This window comes from Pristis pectinata, chromosome 1, assembly GCF_009764475.1.
Source record: "Pristis pectinata isolate sPriPec2 chromosome 1, sPriPec2.1.pri, whole genome shotgun sequence".
Taxonomy (NCBI): domain Eukaryota; kingdom Metazoa; phylum Chordata; class Chondrichthyes; order Rhinopristiformes; family Pristidae; genus Pristis; species Pristis pectinata.
The window spans coordinates 80,063,131-80,082,506 of NC_067405.1; the positions used below are offsets into that span (position 1 = coordinate 80,063,131).

Consider the following 19,376-nt stretch of genomic DNA (forward strand, 5'->3'; position numbering starts at 1 on the left):
TTGTAAGGCTTCATCTGAGCATCACTGTTGGTGGAGGGTACCTTCCAGAAAAGATTGCAGCTCTCAGAAAGTCAGCTCATTGCCATCTTTTCAGGAGTAGTTATTGATCAATAAATGGAGCTTTGCCAGTGATGCCTACATTTCATTAAATTAATTAAAAAAAAAACATCTTTGCATGTTGGTGTCCCAAAATTAGAGGACAAGTGAAGGGAGTAGAAAAAAAAGCAGAAATGCTTGAAACATTGAACAGATCAGGCTGTTGGTGAAACATTGACAGTTTCTTTCTCTACAGATGCTGTATGACTTGCTGAGTATTTCAGATTTCCAACATGTGCAGTTCTTTGCTTTTTAATTATGAGAATCAGTTGTTGGTACAAAGTTAATTTTTGCCAGGTCAATTTAAAATTCAACTGAAGAACTATTTTAATGCAAATCCCAGATGTTGTCATAGAAAAATAACCTATCACTGTACATGGTGCAACTGCAGCTTGGCAACTTCAGGAAGATGCTCCTGCTTCAACGTGAGATGGCAAAAAATATGTCCACCATGTGCTCATCATTTCCCCACTTCTCATTGGTGCACATTTTAAAATTGAATGTGCACTGGTGTTTCTGAACATTTTACAAGTTTGCACTTTCTACTTATGAAACATTGCCTCTTGATGGAAGGTTATACCTTTTGGCTGCTTGTAATCTGTAGAATACATGTTGATCAAAATCTTCATAGGGTACCAAATCTTCTCTGCACTCTTTCCAGTTTAACCGCATCTTTCCTATAACAGTGCGACCAAAACTGTACACAGTACTCCAAGTGCAGCCTCACCAATGACTTATACAACTGCAACGTAATGTGCCAACTCCTATACTCAATGCCCTGATTGATGAAGGCCAGCATGCTAAATGCCTTTTTCATCACCCTGTCTACCTGTGATGCCACTTTCAACAAACTATGCACTTGTACTCCTAGGTCCCTCTGTTCCATTACACTTTCTAGTGCCTTACCATTCATTGTGGAAGTCCTACTCTGGTTTGACTTTCCAAAATGCATCACCTCACACTTATCTGTATTGAAATCTATGTGCCACTCCTTGGCCCACTTCCCTAACTGATCAAGATCCCTGACATTTCAACCCTGGGAGAAAGATACTGGCTGTCAACCTTATCCTTGCATCTCATAATCTTAAACTTCTATCAGGTCTCCCCTCAGCCTTCACCACTCCAGAGAAAACAACCAAGTTTGTCTAACCTCTCCTTATAGCACATGCCCTCTAATCCAGGCAGCACCCTGATGCACCTCTTCTGCACCCTCTCCAAAGCCTCCACGTCCTTCCTATAATGGGGTGACCAGAATTGAATGCAGTACATCAGATGCGGCCTAACCAGAGTTTTATAAAGCTGCGACTTAACTTCCTGACTCTTGAACTCAATGTCTCAACTAATAAAGGCAAGCATACCATACACTGCCTTTACCACTCTTATCAATCTGTGTAGCCACTTACAGGGAGCTATATACTTGGACCCTAGGCTCCCTCTGTACATCAACACTGGTAAGGATCCTGCCATTAACTGTGTCCTGTGCCTTTACATTTGTCCTCCCATTTGGCCAGATGAAGCTCCATCTGCCATTTCTCCCCCCATATCTGCAACTGATCTATATTCCACTGTATCCTTTGGCAATCTTCTACACTATCCACAATGCCACCGATCTTTGTACCGTCTGCAAACTTGCTAACCCATCCTCCATGTTTTCATCCAAGTCATATATATCACAAAGAGCAGAGGTCATAGTGCAGATCCCTGTGGAACACTATTAGTCAGGGACCTCCAGCCAGAATAAGTCTCTTTGACTACTACCCTCTGTCTTCTATGGGCGAGCTGTTTCTGAATCCAAACAGCCAAGTCACCATGGATCCCATGTGTTTTAATCTTCTGGATCAATAATGAAAGTAAAAATAACTGCAGAGGCTGGAAATGTGAAATAAAAACAGAAAATGTTAGAAAAGCTCAGCAGTTTGAGCAGCAACTGTGGAAGAGAATTATTAAAGTTTAGGGTCTGTGACCCTGCGTCAGAATTGGGAAAGAGAAATACAAGTTAGTTTTCAGTAGGAGAGACAGTGGGGGAGGGATGTGTAGAACAAAGGGGATGTCTGTTATAGGCAAGTCACAATGGCTAAATGGGGATAATTACCAGCACATCAAGCTTCTTGGTCCGTGTAATGTGTTGTTAATGACAAGGTTGTGAGACCTGCCCAGCAAGCTAGCCTATATGAGCAGAATAAGAAAAACGTGGCCAACGTGCTATAAAAATGGATAATTCTGGCAATGTTAAAGCAGGTTAGGAAGGGTTTATGGAAAGAGATGAGGCACCCTTCATTAGACTTAAGAAAGAGAAACAAGTTTAGATAACAGCAAAGGTGGGGAAGGGTGATGGTTCGAATAAAGGGAATGTCTCTGATAGAGTGAAATCACGTAACTGGTGCGATCAGATTGCTGTGTAATTTGTTGCTCTAGTGGTTCTGCCATTCTGGGACATGCTCTGACTATACACAGATGAAAAGATAAGATTTCTTTATTAGTCACGTACATCGAAACACACAGTGAAATGCATCTTTGCATAGAGTGTTCTGGGAGCAGACCGCAAGTGTCGCCACGCTTCTGGCGCCAACATAGCATGCCCACAACTTCCTAACCCGTACATCTTTGGAATGTGGGAGGAAACCAGAGCACCCGGAGGAAACCCACGCAGACACAGGGAGAACGTACAAACTCCTTACAGACAGTGGCCAGAATTGAACCCGGGTTCCTGGCTCTGTAATAGTGTTATGCTGGCCGCTACACTGAAGGATAATAGGCAAAAATGGTTCTTATCTAAACAGGAAGGAAGCACATTATTTAAGGTTAGAGAATTTGATATAGAGTTTGGAAGGCTGTAACGTGCCTAGGTGGAATAAGAGTTGTTCCTTGAGCTTGCATTGAGGTCTCATTGTATAACTGCAAGAGAGAGGAAACAGACAGATCAGAGAGGGATGGTGAATTAGCATGGCAGGCAACTCCTATGGATGGAGCGCAGCGGCTCAACAAAGTGATCGCCCAATGTGTAGTTGGTTTCTCCAATGTGGTGGAGTCCACATTGTGAACACTGAATGCAGTACTTTGGAATAAGTGCACCTGGAAAGACTGTTTGGGTCTCTGGCTGGTGGGAAGGGAAGTGGTTAAAGGACAGGTGTTGTACCTGGGAGAGTGTCATACAACAGGGGGTGTAGGCAGGGACAGAAAAGTAGACCGGGGAGTCGTAACTGGAGTGATTCCTACAAAATGCTGAGAGGGGAGGAGGATATTTTTGTGGTGGCGTGCAACTTACCTGAGTGTAAATGGTCTTGCACTTAGAACATATAACAGTACAGCACAGGAACAGGCCCTTAGGCCCATGGTGTCTGTGACGTCCATGATGCCAATTTAAACTAATTCGGTCTGCCTGCATGTGGTCTGTAGTCCTCTCTTCCCTGCCAGTTCATGTCTGTCTAAATGTATCTTAAATTTTCTGCTTCAACTACCTCCCCTGGCAGCACGTTCCAGGCACCTAATACTCGCTGTGCAATAAAAATACCTTGCCTCTCAAGTCTCCTTTCAGCTTTCCCCCTCTCACCTTAAAGCTATGCTGTCTAGTACTTTACATTTCCACTCTTGGGAAAAAGACATTGACTATTTACCCTATCAATGACTCTCATAATTTTGTGAACTTCCATCAGGTTGCCCCTCAGCCTCAGATACTCCAGAAAAAACAATTCATGTTTGTCCAACCTCCTCTTATAGGTAATACTCTTTAATCCAGGCAACATCCTGGTGAACCTCCTTTTCACCCTCTCCAAAGCTTCCACATCCTTCCTGTAATGCGGGGACCAGAACTGCACACAATACCCCAAATATGGCACAAAAAAGTTTTATTCAGCTGCAACATAAATTCCCAACTTTTATACTTAGTGCTCTAACCAATGAAGGCAAGTATGCCATATGCTTCCTTTACCGTCTTATCTACTTGTTTGGCCACTTTCAGGGAGCTGTATTGACTTGCACTCCAAGGTCCCCCTGTATATCAGTGCTCTTAAGGGTCCTGCATACCTTCGACGTTTGACCTCCCAAAGTGGAGCTCCTCACACTGGTCCAGATTAAACTCTATATGCCATTTCTTTGTCCATATTTCCAACTGATCCTGCAGTATTCTTTGACAACCTTCCTCACTATCCACAACACCAACAAATTTGTGTTGTCTGCATCTTTAATAATCAGACCACCTACATTTTCATCCAATCATTTGTATCTGACAAACAACAGATGCACCAGAACTGATCCCTGCAGAACATCACTGGTCACAGACCTCCAGTCAAAATAACACCCTTCACTTTATTGTCTTCTCTGGGTAAGCCAATATTGCATCTGATCTACCAAGTCTCCATGGATCCCTACCATGAGCCCACCAGATCAGCCTACCATGAGGAACCTTGTCAAATGCTTTAGTAAAGTCCATACAGACAACATGCACTGCCCTACTCTTATCAATCATCTTCATTACCTCAAAAGAAAACTCAGTCAAGTTCATAAGACATGGTTTCCCCTGCACTAAGCCATGCTATCTATCCCAAATAAGTCCATGCTTTTCCAGATGTGAGTAAATCCTATCCCTTAGAATCCCTTCCAATAATTTCCCTACCATTGATGTAAGGCTCACCACTGTGTAATTTCTTGGTTTGTCCCTATTGCCCTTCTTAAACAAATGAACAACATTGGCTATTCTCCATGGGCACCTAATCTATTGCTAAAGTGGATACAAAGATCTCAGTCACGGCCTCATCAGTGTCTTCCCTTGCTTCCCTCAGCGTCCTAGGATAGATCCTATCAGGCTCTGGGGACTTGCCCACCTTAATATTATTAAAGACGCCCACCGTCGTAATGTTCTTCAAAAGACTCAAATCACCTTCTTGATAACAACGTGCCCTAGAATATTAGCATATGTCTCTCTTACCTCACTATCCTCCATGCCCTTCTCCTTGGTGAATACCGATGCGAAGTACTCATTTAGTATTTTGCCCACTTCCTGTGGCTCCAGACATGAATTCCCTCTATCCTTTGCTGGTCCTATCTCTCCCTAGCTGTCCTCTTGTTTTTAATGTATCTATAAAATGCCTTTGTATTCTCCTTAATTCTACTTGCCAAAGATGTTTCATGGCCCCTTTCAGCCATCCTGATTCCCTGTTTAAGTTTTCTCCTTCTTCCTTTTATATTCCTCAAGGCCCGCCTGTACCAATATGGACCACGGCCTCTGGCTGTTCACCCTCCCCTTTCAAAATGTCCTGTGCCTGCTCAGAGATGTCCTTGACCCTGGTACCTGGGAGACAATGCACCATCCTGGAGTCTTGCTTGTGGCCACAGATATGCCCATCTGTGCCTGTGACTAGCGTCTACTATTGCTCTTGCTAGTTTTTGACCTACCCTACTGAGCAATAGAGCCAGTTGTGGTCTGGCTGTTGTTGTAATTTTCTCCTAAGCAGTTATGCCCCCAACAGTATTCGAAGTGATATTCTTGTTTGGAAGGGGGGTGGCCACAGGGGACTCCCAGACTCCCTTCCTGCCCTTACCTCCAGTCACTCATCTACCTGGCTGAAGCTTTGTTGTGACCACCTCCCTGAAACTTCTATCTTTAATGCTCTTTGCCTCCTGTATGCTGCTCATCGAGTCCAACTGCCGTTCCAACAGAGGACCAGCAGCTGAACACACTTCCTGCAGACATAGTCGTCAAGGACACTTGATCTCACGAGGAGCATACCACTCTGTTGACTGCCATTACTGCCCCTTCAACAACTAGTCGACGAAAGAAAAGGAAAATCCTTATCTTGTCTACCCTATTGCTGTTTGCCCTCTTCACTGAAGCCCAGAATTCACCAAAGATCACACTTCGACCGGATCAGCCTACCATGCGGGTCCATGTAGATGATGTCTACTTCCCTGCCTTCATAAATCCTCTTGATCACCTCTTTGGAAAAACTCAATCAAATTAGTGTGACACGATTTTCCATGCACAAAGCAATGCTGACTAACCTTAATCCTTGCCTTTCCAAGTGCAGATAACTTCAGTCTCTCAGAATCCCTTCCAATAACTTTCCTACCACTGATGTAAGGCTCATTGGCCTATATCTCTCTGGCTTATCCCTACTGTCCTCCTTAAATAAAGGCACAACAGTAGCCATACTCCACTCTTCTGGTACTTCACCTGTGGCTAATGAAGGTACAAAAATCCTCGGCCCCAGCATTTCATCTTGCTTCCCATCACATCCTAGAATACATCTGGTCAGACATGAGAGATTTATTCACCTTTATGCGTTTCAGGGCCTCCAATACCACCACCTCCATAATGCCGATGTACTCCAGGATATAATTGTTCCCTCGCTGAAGCTTTCAAGTTTTCATGTCTCTCTTCACAGTAAATGCAAACAAGAAGTATTCATTTAAGACCTTGCCCGTTTTCAGTGGCACCACACACTTATTTACCTCACTGGTCCTTAAGCAGACCTACTCTCTCCCTAGCGACCATTTTACTCTTAATATATTTACAGAATCTTATTTGTCAGGGATATCTCATGGCCTCCTTTTGCCCTCCTGACTTATTCCTCAAGTGTACTCCTACATTCCTTATCCTTAAGGGATTTATTAGATTGTAGCTGTCTGTAACTGACATATGCCTCCTCTTTCCACACCACAGCCTAAATATCCTTTATGAACCAGGTTTCACTAATTTTGCCAGCTATGCCCTTCATTCTAACAGGAACGTACTGGCCCTGAACTCTTCTTATCCCAAGTTTAAAAGCCTCCCACTTGTTGGACATCCCTTTTCCTGCAAACAGCTTCTCCCAATCAGCGTTTGCATGTTCCTGTCTGATGCCTTTGAAATTAGCCTTGTCCCATTTTAGGACCTTAACTTGAGGACCATTCCTATCTTTTTTCATAACTATTTCAAAACTAATGGAATTATGGTTACTGGTCCCAAGGTGCTCTCCCACTGACACTTCAGTTACTTGCACAGCCACATTTCTCAAGAAGAAGTCGAGTGTAATCCTTTCTCTAGTAGGGCCATCGATGTATTGCTTGAGAAAACTTTCCTGGACTGAATTAAATTCTGCCCCATCTAATTCCTTAGCATTATGGCAGTCCCAGTCAATAATAGGGAAGTTAAAATCACTGACTGTTACAACCCCATTACTCCTCCACCTTTCTGTGATTTCCCCACATAAATGTTCCTCCTAATTACTGCTGACTCTTGGGGCTTCAATAGCATAATCCTATCAAAGCGATCACTCATTTTTCCTAAATTCTACCCATAAGGCCTCGCTGGATGTTCCCTCACAATATTCTCTCTCACATGATGTTCTCCATAATCCATAGTGTTCTTCCCCCTCCTCTCTTGTCCCAGAACATTGAGCGGCCAGTCCTGCCCATTCTTCAACCATGTTTCCATAATAGCTATAATATCACAATCCCATGTGCCAGTCCATGCCCTTGGTTCATATGCCTTACCTGTGAGGCTTCTTGCATTAAATTAAATACAGTTTAGGTCACCAGACCTTCCATGTTTCCTGTCCTGCCTACTGGAGTTGCTTTCTTTAACATGTGTGGGAACCAGAGCAACAGGTCAGCAGGTGGAGGGATTGAGGGGAAGGTAGGGGTTAGGCCAAGTAAGCCTGATGGGAAAAGCAGACAGGGCCTGGTAAATGAACACAGTAGGACTGATAGGCTGAAGTTTGTTTATTTGAATGCAATGGGTATTATGGGTAAGGCAGGTGAACTTGGAGCCTGGAACTATGATGTTGTGGCCATTATAGAGGTGCTTGAGAGAGGGACAGGACTGGCAGCTCAGCATTCCAGGGTTTTGATATTTCAGATGTGATAGAGATGCAGAAGAGGTAGAGAGTTGCACTACTAATCAGGGTGACTATCACAGTTGCACTTAGAGAGGTTGTACTGGAGGGCTCATCTACTGAGGCAATATAGGTAGAGCTCAAAAATAAGAAAGCTGCAATCATTCTGATGGGTTATATTATGGGCTTCCCTATATCCAGCGGGAGATAGAGGAACAGCTATGTCAGCAAATTATGGAAAGATGTAAAAGCAACAGGGTTGTCATAATAGGAGACACTAACTTCCCCAATATTGACTGGGACTTCCTTGGTGCTAGAAGCTCAGATGGAGCAGAATTTGTTAGTTGCATCCAAGAGGGTTTCTTGAAACAGTATTTAAATAGTCCAACTAGAGGAGAGGCCATTACTAGATCCTGTATTGGGAAATGAGCTTGGCCAGGTGAGTGTGGTTTCGGTGGGAGAGCATTTTGAGAATAGTATTTACAATTCTTTAAATTGTAAGGGTGGCTAATGTTGCACCATTATTTAAGAAGGGCAGCAAAGACAAGCCAAAGAAGTACAGGCCATTGAACCTGCCATCAGTGGTGTGAAAGTTGATGTTTCAGTGGGAGAGCATATTGGAAACAGTGATCACAATTCCTTAAGTTTTAAGATAATTATGAATAAGGATAAGTCTGGACCTTGGGGGAAAGTGCTGAATTCGGGGAAGGCAAATTACAATATCCCTTATGCCTTCTTAACCACCTTATCTACCTGCGTTGCTGCCTTCAGGGATCCTTGAACTTGTATTCCAAGGTCCCTCTGCTTCTCATACACCCAAGGACCCTACCATTCACTGGGTTTGTTATGCCTTTATTGATCCTCCCAAAGTGTATCATCAAGATTAAATTATTGGGATTAAATTCCATCTGCCATTGCTCTGCCCATCTTTTACCTGATCTATTTCATCCTGTAGCCACTGTTAATAATGCCATCAATTTTCATGTCACCTTTGAACTTAATAATCATACCTTGTATATTCACATCCAAATCATTAATGTGTATAACTAACAGTAAAGGACCAGTGCTTATGTTACACCACCAGTCACAAATTTTCATTCATTTGAAAGCAACTTTCTATAATCACCCTGTGCCTCCTATTACCAAGCCAATTTTGAATTCAACTTGCCTTGGGTGCCATGGCCTCTCACATTTTGGATTAGTTTCCCATGTGGGACCTGGTGTTACTGAAGTCCGTGTGAACTACAACAATCGCACTGCATTTATCAATGCATTTTGTTACCTCTCCAAAATTACCTCTCCAAAATTCACTCAAATTTGTCAGACTGCGTCTTCCCCTAATAAAGCCGTGCAAGACAGACAAGTAATCCCTGCCTTCCTAAGTGTAGATCATAATTTTTTCCAGTAATTTCCCTACCGCGGTGGACTTGTTGGTCGATAATTACCTGGTCTGTAATTGCCCTGCTGCCCTTCTTGAGAAAAAGTATTATGTTTGTTGTCCTCCAGTCATCTGGCACTTTTCTGGGGCCCCAGTAATCTCCTCCTTGCCTTCCATAGTGGCCTGGGGTACATCCCATCATGCCTTGGGGAATTATCCACCTTTAAGTCCTCTATGACATTGAATACTTCTACCTTTTTAATGCTTGGAACATGTTCACATTTCATTGAACCACCCCCACCCCCATTTCTCCAAGACCAATTTATCATTTCGTCAATCCAGATGAGGCATTCGTCTAAGACCTCAACTATGCCCTCTAGCTCCATACACAAATTGCCTGTAGTTCCTAATGGGTCCTACTCTTTCCCTGGTTACCTTCTTGCCCTCAATATACTTAAATGCTTTGGGATTTTTCTTGAGCTTGTGTGTCACTAATATTCTATGTCCCCTTTTTTTTATGTATCTATACTTGGATGGGCCTCTCCCGTTTTCAGTTTTGTGTACCTGCCATGTTCTTTTCCTTAATATCCCTTGAAATCCAGGAGAACTAGATGTGATTTATAAAAGAATTGTGTCATAAAAGGAAATCTGGATTGTGTTTCTGGATTATAAAGCCATGCTGTCTTTGAAGTAATCCCTGCCTTTCCAAGTGTAGATGAATCTTGTCCCTTAATTTTTTCCAGTAATTTCCTTACCACAGTAGACTTGTTGGTCAATAATTATCTGGCTTTACAATTCAGGCAAGGACTGTCTGAATCTGGGAACCATTTGAAGTATTACGGATTAGGTTGCTATTTGGTTAATGTCCCTTTTGGACAGTAGAGTAGTGTCTGTGGCGTCATTACGACAACAACAGGAGATAACGACGTGCTAACGTCTTTGGTTTAGTCAGAAAGAGAGAGAGGAGAAAGAGAGAGACACTGACTGCTGGTCTCTGTATCGATGGATGAAAAACAATTAACTGTGTCTGTCACAATCCACGTATGGATTTGTGGAGTAATCCGGTGGAGTCCACTTTGTCATTTACCCGTAGAGGGAAACGGGTATTTCTGTGGAAGGCCACGTCTCGAATGCCTTTCGAGGTGGCAGATACTTCGGAACAAAGGAACGGAGATCATCAATAACTGAGGTGTCGTATGGGTTCCATCGTGGAACATTTGGATTTCGTATTTTCTCTCTACATTTTCTCTTCAGTCAACAGTGGTTTTGCAAAAGCCTTTGCTCACGTTTCACCTGAAGACTTGCTGAACTGGACTTTGAGAACTATTCCTGGACTTGGAGTTTGGGAATTTGCCACACATACTCTTCGGGTTTAGTTTTGGGGGTTAATGTTTAATATCTAACACTTTTATTTTTCTGATTATCATAAGTAGTTATTAATAAAATAGTTTCTAACACTATTGGTATGTTTCTTTTGTTGCTGGTACGTAACAGAAGGAAACTGTACACCTGCTGCTGTTGATAAAAGAAGGCAGCCTTGCATTGAGTGCAACAAATATGATCAGAGTCTAAATCAGATTACATGTATTTGGAGACTAACTGGTAACATTTTGAGCTTGTATTCTACATTATAACTTGTATTGTGAAAATACATTTCCCAGCTATTATTTGGAAAAGTTTAAATAGCCACATTGCAGTGGTGGAGCCTGTCACCTGGATACAGGTTGCATCCTAATCTTGAACAACTAGGCCAAGTTACCAGGCAGTACTTGTACGTTAGTGTAATTATTACTTGTATAGATCCAGTATTTATCAGAAATGGAAAAAGTGATTATACTATTCTTGTAACTCCTCTTAGAGTTTAAGAAACATTTGCTGGCTTGTACATCCCATGTGGAAGATGTGGAACTTCTGAAGAAGGAATTTGCTGAACAGAGGGAGCAAATACAGAAGCAGCATGTTTGTGAGCTGGAGCAGTTAAAGAATTACTTTGACGAGAAACTGAAAGAGATGAAAGAGAAAAATGATGAGGAAGTTGCACAGTTAGAACAACGCCTACAGGAAGACACAAGACTGCCTCTTGGCATTGAGTCTGACCTGAGTCTAAATCAGACTGCGGAGCCAAGGTAGGACAACAGTTTTGTTTTTGTTTCATACTGTAACTACGGTATAATGTTGCTTTTTACACTTGCTTTGAATAAGCATTCCACTCTTCATGAATTTGATAAGAAAACCAGCTGACGTTTTTGGAGGGAGTCCTGTAACTGCAGAATAGAAACAACTATCTTTTTTATGAAATGTTAATTCTTTGTCAATGTCATGAGGTCAGAAAATGGCTGCAGCACACTTGGTGGAGAAGGTCATGGAAGCTAGGGATTGGATTCAGGAAAGAGAACGGTTATGTCCTGAAACTTATCAACATTATGAAAGAGGAGGTGCTGAGGCACATAAAGGCAGATAAATCCCAGAGGCCTGACCAAGTGTATCCAGGGGTGTTGCAGGAAGCAAAGGAAGAAATTGCAGTGGTTCTGGCAGAAATTTTTTGTATCTTCCTTAGCCATGGGTGAGGTACCAGAAGACTGGATGGTGGCTAATGTTGTGCCTTTATTTAAGAAGGGCTGCAAGGCCAATCCAGGGAACTACAAGTCAGCGAAACTACCATCAGTGGTGGGGAAAGTTACTGGAGTGAATTCTAAGAAAGGATCCATCTGCATTTGGAATTGCAAGGACTGAGTAGGGATAGGCAACATGGGCTTTGTGCCTGGGAAAAGGTGTCTCATGAATTTGATTCAGTTTTTTGAAGAAGTGACCAAGAGGATTGACGAAGGCAGGGCAGAAGATGTCTACGTGAATTTTAGAAGGGCTTTTGGCAAGGTCCCTCATGGTAGGCTGGTCCAGAAGGTGAGATCACAATGTATCCAGCCAGTTGGATACAAAATTGCCTTGGTAGTAGGAGACTGAGTGGTGTTGGGTGGTTGTTTTTCGGATTGGAGGCCTGTGACTAGTGGTATGCTGGAAGGACCAGTGTTGAGTCCACTGTTCATCATATATATTAGTGATTTGGATGCAAAAGTAAGTTAGCAGATGACACTAAAACTGGTGGTATAGTGGACAGTGAAGAAAGTTGTCTAAGATTACAATAGGATCTAGATCAACTGGGAAAGTGGGCCAAGGAATAGCAGATGGAATTTTAAATTGGACAAGTGCGACATAATGCATTTTGAGAAGTTAAACCAGGGCAGAACTTACACAGGGAATGTCAAGGCACTGGAGAGTTTTGTTGAATAGAGAGACGTCGGGGGTACGTACATAGTTCCCTCAAGTGTTGACACAAATAGACAAGGTGGTGAAGAAGGCATATGACATGCTTGCCTTCATCAGGCATTGTGTACAAGAGTTGGGATGTCATGTTACAGCTGTACAAGACATTGGTGAGACTGTACCTGGGATATTGAGTACCGTTCTAGTCACCATAACAGGATGTGATTAAGCTGGAATGGATGCAGAAAAGACTCAAGTATGTTGCTGGGACTGGAGAGCTTAGTACAAGGAGAGACTGGATCGACTGGGACGCCTGGGGAGAAGGAGGCTGAGAGAGGACCTTAGATTTATAAGATCATGAGGGATATAGATAAGGTGGTCACAGTCTTTTTCTCAGGGTTGGGGCATCAAGAACTAGAAGGCATAGCTTTAAGGTAAGAGGGGAAAATTTTAAAAGGGACCTGAGGAAATGGTAGATGTGGGTACAATTACAATGTTTAAAAGCCATTTGGACAGGTACATGGATACAAAAGGTTTAGAGGGATATGGGCCAAACGCAGGCAAGAGGCCAAAGGACAGACCCAGTGATGACGAAGGACCAGTAAGGTATTGCCAAGCCAGAATGATACGCAACTTAGACAGGATCCTCCAGGTTGTTGTATTCCCATTTGCCTGTTCTATTTGTCCATGGTAATTGGCATTACGGCTTTTGAAGGTGTTGTTAGAGTTGCCTTGGCAAGTAGCTGCATTGCATTTTGTTCTTGCATCAGTATGAAGGAAATGAGTGTCTAGGGTGAATGTGATGCCAATCAATTAGACTGCTTTGCTATGAATGACATAGTCATACTGCACAGAAATGGGCTGTTTGGCCCACCCAGTCCATGCTACACTAACCCCATATTATTTTCCCCATACCATCAATGAGCCCCCCCCCACCCCCCCAAAAACCCAAATTCTACCTTTCACCAGCACACCAGGGACAATTTAGAATGGCAAATTAACTATTCAGTGGTGTGGAGTTTCTTTTCTTCATTGCTGTTGGAGCCGCACTCATCCAGGCAATCGGAGAGTATTCAATCATGCTCTTCTGAACAGCTTTGAGGTTTAAGGGATGACTTGTCAGTCCCTGGTGGATAACCAGCCTCTGATTTGCTCGTCGTGTGGCTGGCCCAGTTGAGTCACTGGTTAGTGGTGACTCTCCCTTGGCCCAGATATTGATGGTGGTAACACAATTATAGTAATGCCACTGAATGTCAAAGGTAGGTGGTCAGACTCTCCTCTTGGAGATGATCATTGTCTGGCTCTTGTATGGCACAAATGTTATTAACTGTGTATCAGCCCATGCCTGAATATTGTGCAGGTCTTTCTGCATGCCAGCATGGACTGCTGAAGGAGTTGTGAGTGGAAGTGAACATCCCCACTACGAACTTATGGAAGCAGCTGAGGTCGTCGGGTCTAGGACTGAATCACTGCAAGCACTGGAATGTTACTCTCTTGATGCCCATTGACCAAATGTGGCAACAAGGAGTCCTGGTCAAACCAAAGTCAAGTACTCCATTCGTGTTGAGGGCAATATTTCTCATTTCCCTTCTGGAATTCAGATTTTTGATGCTTGTTTTTTTTTGGCTTAATGTCTTATCCAAAATTTGGTACCTCCAAAAGCATATCTTCCTGATTATTACATGATGTACTTGGGACTCTGGAGTGTGTTGTAAATGTTGACCAACCTGACTAAAATAAAATTAAATCAAAAAGAGACTTTTTAGTGCTGCCACAATGCACTGAAGCACCAATTTTTAGCATTCTGTTTTCAGGGATTTGACTTCATTGCAGCCTCTATCGATTATGTGCAATTCTGCAGCTGGCCTGAGGCACTACATGCACTAATGTTTTGAGTTAATTGTTTAATTTACTTAAGCTTCATATTGCAGTGTTTGATACTTGGTGGGAGATCTTGAGTAATCTGAAGCTTAATATTGCACTTGTACCATCTGTGAAGAGATGTTGTTACTTAATGAAATCTGAAGTGCTTTAATTTGTATTTTGTTCTTGTAGTTTGTCTTTGCTATCGTTTTCGGACCTCACAGAGAAGAATTACTTTCAGCATAGGATTCAGATTGTGGAAGAATTGGCAGAGAAGTTGGAAAAATACAAGGTAGTATATGTTACAATGGTACAAGGTGACTTTCAACATTTCCAGGAGGAAATATTTTTCTTTTCTTTTCCCAAATAACCATTACAAGACTGTCCTTGTAAAGAGAAGCTGAACTAGCTGGATAAGTAAGGTCTAATGTTTACATGATTTTCTGTTAATTGGTATAAATTTGGGTTTGGGGAAGGGAGCTTCCTCTGCTCTGGACATTCTTTGAGGAAGTGTCTGGACCCATTCCCCTCCTGAATGTCTGGCTGTGCTTAGGGGTGGATTGGCACGTGGGATTATGACATTATTGCTATTAGTGAGACTTGGTTGCAGGAGGGGCAGGACTGGCAGCTTACTGTTCCGGGGTTGCGTTGTTTCGAACGTGATGGAGGAAGAGGGATGAAAGGGGGAGGTGTGGATTTACTAGTTGGGGGAAAATATCACAGCTGTGTGTAGACAGGACAGCCGGAGGGCTTGGCAACAGACTCCATATGGGTGGAGCTGAGGAACGGGAAAAGTGTGACTACACTAGTAGGGTTGTATTACAGACCGCCCATTAGTCAGAGAGAATTGGAGGAGCAAATCTGTAGAGAGAGAGCAGACCGACGTAAGAAACAAAGTTGTAATAGTAGGGGATTTTAACTTTCCACATATTGACTGGGACTCCCACATTGTAAAAGGGCTGGATGGCTTGGAGTTTGTCAAATGTGTTCAGGAAAGTTTTCTAACTCAATATATAGAGATACCAATGAGAGAGAATGCAATACTTGATCTCCTATTAGGGAACCAGACAGGTCAGGTGACAGAAGTATGTGTAGGTGAACATTTTGGGTCCAGTGACCGTAATGTTTCAAGTTACTTATGGCTAAGTATAGGTCTGGTTCTCGAGTTGAGGTTCTAAATTGGAGAAAGGACAATTTTGTGGAAATGACAAAGGATCTAGGAAGAGTGGATTGGGATAAGTTGTTTTGTGGCAAGGATGTGTTCAGTAAGTGGAAGGTCGTCAAAGACGAAATTTTGAGAGTGCAGAGTTTGCATGTTCCTGCCAGGATTAAAGGCAAAGTTAACAAGCATAGGGAACCTTGGTTTTCAAGGGATATTGGCGATCTGGTTAAGAAAAAGAGAGGTGTACAGCAGGTATAGGCAACTAGGAACAAATGAGGTACTTAAAGAGTATAGAAAATGTAAGAAAATACTAAAGAAGGAAATCAGGAAGGCATAAAGAAGACATGAGGTTGCTTTGGCAGATAACGTGAAGGTAAACCCAAAGGGTTTCTACAAGTATATTGAGAGTAAAAGGATAGTAAGGGACAAAATTGGTCCCCTAGAAGATCAGAGTGGTCGTCTATGTGTGGAGCCTCAGGAGATGGCAGAGATCTTAAACAGTTTTTTTGCATCAGTATTTACTCAGGAAACTGGCATAGTGTATATGGAAGGAAGGGAAACAAGCAATAGTGCCATGGAACATTATAGAGATTAAAGAGGAGGAGGTTGCTGACTTACAGCGAATAAAGGTAGATAAATCCCCCAGGCCTGGCATGATATTTCCTTGGATCTTGAGAGAGACTAGTGTAGAAATTGCAGGGGCCCTGGCAGATGTATTTAAAAGTTCCTTAGCCACGGGTGCGGTGCCGGAGGATTGGAGGGTAGCTCATGTTGTTCTGTTGTTTAAAAAAGGCTCTAAAAGTAAACCAGGTAGTTACAGGCCGGTGAGCCTGACATCAGTAGTAGGTAAATTATTGGAAGGTATTCTGAGAGATTGGATATACAAGTATTTGGACAGCCAAGGGCTGCTTAAGGATAGTCAGCATGGCTTTGTGCGTGGTAGATCGTGCTTAACGAATCTTGTAGAGTTTTTCGAGGAGGTTACTAAGAAAGTAGATGAAGGAAAGGCTGTGGATGTTGTCTACCTGGACTTCAGTAAGGCCTTTGACAAGGTCCCACATGGGAGGTTAGTTCAGAAGGTTCAGACACTAGTTATCGATGGAAAGGTTGTAAACTGGATTCAAAATTGGCTGTGTGGGAGAAGACAGAGAGTGGTAGTGGATGATTGTTTCTCAGACTGGAGGCCTGTGACTAGTGGTGTGCCTCGGATCTGTGCTGGGGCCATTGTTGTTTATATCAATGATCTAGATGATAATGTGGTAAATTGGATTAGCAAGTTTGCTGATGACACTAAGATTGGAGGCGTTGTGGACAGCGAGGAAGGCTTTCAAAGCTTGCAGAGGGATCTGGACCAGCTGGAAAAATGGGCCAGAAAATGGAAGATGGAATTTAATGCAGACAAGTGTGAGGTGTTGCATTTTGGAAGGACAAATCAAGGTAGGACATACACAGTAAATGGTAGGGCACTGAGGAGTGCAGAGGAACAAAGGGATCTGGGAGTTCAGATACGTAATTCCCTGAAAGTGGCGTCACAGGTGGACAGGGTTGTAAAGAAGGCTTTTGGCATCCTGGCATTCGTAAGTCAAAGTATTGAGTATAGGAGTTGGGATGTTATGGTGAGGTTGTATAAGACATTGGTGAGGCCAAATTTGGAGTATTGTGTGCAGTTCTGGTCACCTAACTATAGGAAGGATATCAGTAAGATTGAAAGAGTGCAGAGGCGATTTACTAGAATGTTGCTGGTTCTTCAGGAGTTGAGTTACAGGGAAAGATTGAACAGGTTAGGACTTTATTCCTTGGAGTGTAGAAGAATGAGGGGAGATTTGATACAGGTTTACAAAATTATGAGGGGTATAGACAGTTAATGCTAGTAGGCTCTTTCCATTTAGATTAGGAGAGATAAGTACGAGAGGACATGGCTTTAGGGTGAAAGGGGAAAGGTTTAGGGGGAACATTAGGGAACTTCACTGAGTGGTAGGAGTGTGGAACGAGCTGCTATCTGACGTGGTAAATGCGGTCTCACTCTTGAGTTTTAAGAATAAATTGGATCGATATATGGACGGGAGAGGTCTGGAGTGTTATGGACTGAGTGCAGGTCAATGGGACTAGTGGAAAAAGTTTTGGCACAGACTAGAAGGGCCGAATAGCCTGTTTTCTGTGCTGTAGTGTTCTTTGGTTCATGGTGCACTTAATCATGGCACAAGCTTATTTTCCACCAATTACATTGGAGCTTTGTTCTGATCTGCCAGGACTCCTGTGTGTGCTCTTGGTCATACAAAGCATTTGTTGACTTTTATAGAGTTATACAGCACTGAAATAGGCCCTTCAGCCCAAATCGTCCATGCTGACCAAGGTTCTTCCTGAGCTAGTCCCATTTGCCTGCATTTGGCCCATATCTCTCTAAACCTTTGCTATTCATCTACCTGTCCAAATGTCTTCAAGCATTGTAGTTGTACCCACCTCTACCAGCTTGTTCCATATACCCACTACCCTCTATGTGGAAAAACTTACCCCTCATCCTCTTTAAATCTTTCTCCTCTCATCCTAAACCTGTGCCATCTAGTTTTAGACTCCCTTACCCAGCGAAAAAGACTGTGACAATCCACCCTATCTATTCTCATGATTTTATAAACCTGTGTAAGGTCACCCCTCCAGATTCCTTCTCCATGGGGAAAACAGTCCCAGCCTATCCAGTTTTTTCTTCTAACTCAAGCCCTCCAGTCCTAGCAACATCATTATGAATCACTTATGATCACCCTTTTGATCTTAATCACATCCTTCCTCTAGTAAGGTGTTGCACACAATATTTCAGGTGTGGTCTCACCAACATCTTATACAGTTGTAACGTGATGTCCCAACTCTTGTACTCAGTCCCAACTTTTGAACTCAATGGAAGTTTCAATGAGTCTTGCATGTTGATGTTTTATGACCCACCTCCAATGTAGTTTCCTTAATGCCTTAAGAATTTGGTGCTTTAGTATTGTTTCACAAGTGACAGCAGCTCCCAGGCATCGTTTTGGGATAGCCATTCTTAAGGATAGTGTGACTTAAAAGTTCAAGGCAATTACAGTAGAATGTGAAGTGTTCTGAACTCACGCCCAGCAGGTTTCATTCAGTCATATCTGGAAGTGGTGGTCCTAATTAGTTAATCAAGTGGTGGCATTTTCCTATATTCCCACAAACTCTTTTTATCATGCATTTAAATTGAAGAATTGAGGAATAGTGGAGGTCTAAATGGATTTTGGGGTCCAAGCATTCTGGTCAATTAAAATGTATCAGAAGGCTAGAATACAAGGTAGCGTCAATCTTGCTATGCGAGGTTCTGGTTTAGACCCCTTCCAGAATGCAGTGCATAGTCCTGGTAACTCCATCCTGCTGGTCATGGAATGAGTCCCATTGAGATTCATTGTATTCTTTTCTGGGGCTGATTCAAACTAATGTGGAAGAGAGAACAAAAAGTGAATGAAAGAGCAAAAGATGTTTGAGCAGGAGGACAGGTTGGCATGTGTGGTATTTATTCAAACAAATGTATGGAGCAGACTCGATGGGCCAAATGGCCTACTTCTGCTCCTTTGTCTTGTGATCTTTCTCTTGTGATCTTGTGAACTATGAAGAACAAACTGAATTATTTATAGTCTCCGTTCCCAGTCTGGATTATTTTGCAGCCACATCTCAATAAATGCTACCATGCCATAACCCCACTGAATTGGAATATACCAGTTATAGGGTTTACAGGAAGGATAAGGTAAATGGTGCAGAATTAGCACTGTTTTAAAAATTAAGGATAAAGTATCTTCAGAGGTAA

General features: G+C 42.7%; 1 protein-coding gene across 1 annotated transcript in view; it reads left to right on the forward strand.

The window, feature by feature from the left end:
- Nucleotides 1-19,376, forward strand: part of pcnt (pericentrin) — a 203,315-nt gene that overhangs the window by 70,802 nt on the left and 113,137 nt on the right. Inside the window, exons 15-16 of the mRNA XM_052012027.1 lie at nucleotides 11,144-11,411; nucleotides 14,602-14,701. Coding sequence (XP_051867987.1) covers nucleotides 11,144-11,411; nucleotides 14,602-14,701 — 368 coding nt within the window. The remainder of the gene's footprint in view (nucleotides 1-11,143; nucleotides 11,412-14,601; nucleotides 14,702-19,376) is intronic.